Below are 1,746 nucleotides of genomic sequence, written 5' to 3'. Positions count from 1 at the left end.
GGGAGGGGGGGGGCGGGCCTTGGGGGGGGAGGGAGGGGCCCCCCGCTATAGTGGGGGGACATTTTGCAGGGGTAGACATAGTCCCCATGGGGGGGATGACGTGGTGCCATCGGGGGCTATTCCCTTGCTTTCCCCCAAATCCAGCCTGTCCTGGTTGCCACGGCAACGTGGTCTCTCCCCCACCCCGCCATCCCTCCGTGTCACCCGCCAGCCACGGCGTGTGTCTGTGCCCCCCCCGCCCATGCCGGGACTGTCGGGGACATCTGCCCCCAGCCGGTGGGGAAACTGAGGCACAGCTGGGGGGTCCATGACATTCGTCCCTCCCGCAGGACCTGACACCCACCGTGTCCCCCGTCCCTGGGGCCACGTGGGGAGGCGATGGAGGGGGGGGACCGGGAGTGCCAGTCCCCGGGGAGTCCCCCTTTGTCCCCTGGCGGTGGCAGGATCCCCACTGTCCCAGCCAGTGCAGGGCCCTCGGTGTCCCGGGATGTGGGGACCCGGTGTGGTGGCAGGGGATGGCCTGCCCCCCCCCCCCCCCGGTGCCCCCACAGGACCCTCGGCACGGCGGGGCCGGGGTGCTGCCGGGCTCTGCCGTGTCCCCAGCCCAGCTCGGGGGGATATGCCCTACGAGGGTCCCCTCTGTGCCCCCCGCCAGACACTGCCCTGACCCCCTCCCCCCCCCAGGCATGGGTGCTGCTGAGCACAGGCAGAGCGGGGACACCCGCTGCCCCTGGGGACCCTGGCAGGCAGGGGACAGGCAGGGGATGGGCAGGGATGTCGGTCCTGGAAGGGGGACAGGTGGTGGTGGCACTTGGCGGGGCTGCGGGCGAGCGGGTGCCGCTGCCTGGCATGGGCATGGCCACGCTGTCCCCGTCCCCGTCCCTGTCCCTGTCCCGAGGGTGCCGGTGGCTGCTGGCTCCCCGTGCCCCGCCGGGTCCGCAGCCGGGCCCTGTGCCCGCTGCCACCATCGCCACCACCACCATCGCCACCACCATCACCACCATGGCCACCGCTGCCATCCGGGCCACCCGCCGTCCCCATGGCAACGGGCTGCCGGTGCTGGATCCTTCCCGCGACCCCCTCCGTGATGCTGGCCCCTGGCTCCCTGCCACGCACTCGCCCCACCGAGCCCCCCCACTCCTGCCCTGCACCCCCCAGCACCCCCGATCCACAGGTCTCCGGCGTGCCTGGGGCGGGGGCCGAGCAGCGTCGCCCCCCCCCCCCCACGTGAGGGATGTTCCCCCCGGGTGCTGAGTCACGGCTGGCGCAGCCCCCAGCCACGGGGTGCTGAGTCACGGGTGGGAGCCCACCCAGGCCTGGTTTTGGGGGGGGAGGGGGCACTGAGGCAGGCAGGGGGCGCTGAGCCTGTCCCCCTCCCCAGGGGGGCTTTCTCGGTGGTCCGGCGCTGCGTCAAGCTCTGCACCGGCCATGAGTACGCCGCCAAGATCATCAACACCAAAAAGCTCTCTGCCAGAGGTAGGACCCCCCCCCCCCCAGAAACCCTACCACTACCCATGGGGTGGGTGCCCCCGGGGCCACCCCCCAGCCCAGCCACCTGGGGCCCATGGTGGCACCCGTGACACCCGTGGTGCTCATGGCACAGGGTGCCGTCTGGGGGTGGGGGGTGCTCTGTGGGGGCTGGATCAGGCTTTCCCCCTCCCCATTCCCTCCTGCTGCCCCACGGGTTCCATCCCCCCCCCCCCCCCCCGGCCCCCCCCCCACCCCCCCCCCCCCGCCGCTGCGCCC

At 73.4% G+C, this 1,746-nt stretch overlaps 1 protein-coding gene across 1 annotated transcript in view; it reads left to right on the top strand.

Moving 5' to 3' along the window:
• Window positions 1-774: 774 nt before the first annotated feature.
• CAMK2B (calcium/calmodulin-dependent protein kinase II beta) overlaps window positions 775-1,746 on the top strand; it is a 16,818-nt gene continuing 15,846 nt past the window's right edge. The window contains exons 1-2 of the mRNA XM_010563034.1: window positions 775-1,247; window positions 1,382-1,476. Coding sequence (XP_010561336.1) covers window positions 775-1,247; window positions 1,382-1,476 — 568 coding nt within the window. The remainder of the gene's footprint in view (window positions 1,248-1,381; window positions 1,477-1,746) is intronic.

Source organism: Haliaeetus leucocephalus, unplaced genomic scaffold (assembly GCF_000737465.1).
Source record: "Haliaeetus leucocephalus isolate CR32 unplaced genomic scaffold, Haliaeetus_leucocephalus-4.0 Scaffold162, whole genome shotgun sequence".
NCBI lineage: Eukaryota > Metazoa > Chordata > Aves > Accipitriformes > Accipitridae > Haliaeetus > Haliaeetus leucocephalus.
The sequence above is the reverse complement of the archived record's forward strand: the minus strand, read 5'-3'. Positions and strand labels throughout refer to the sequence as shown.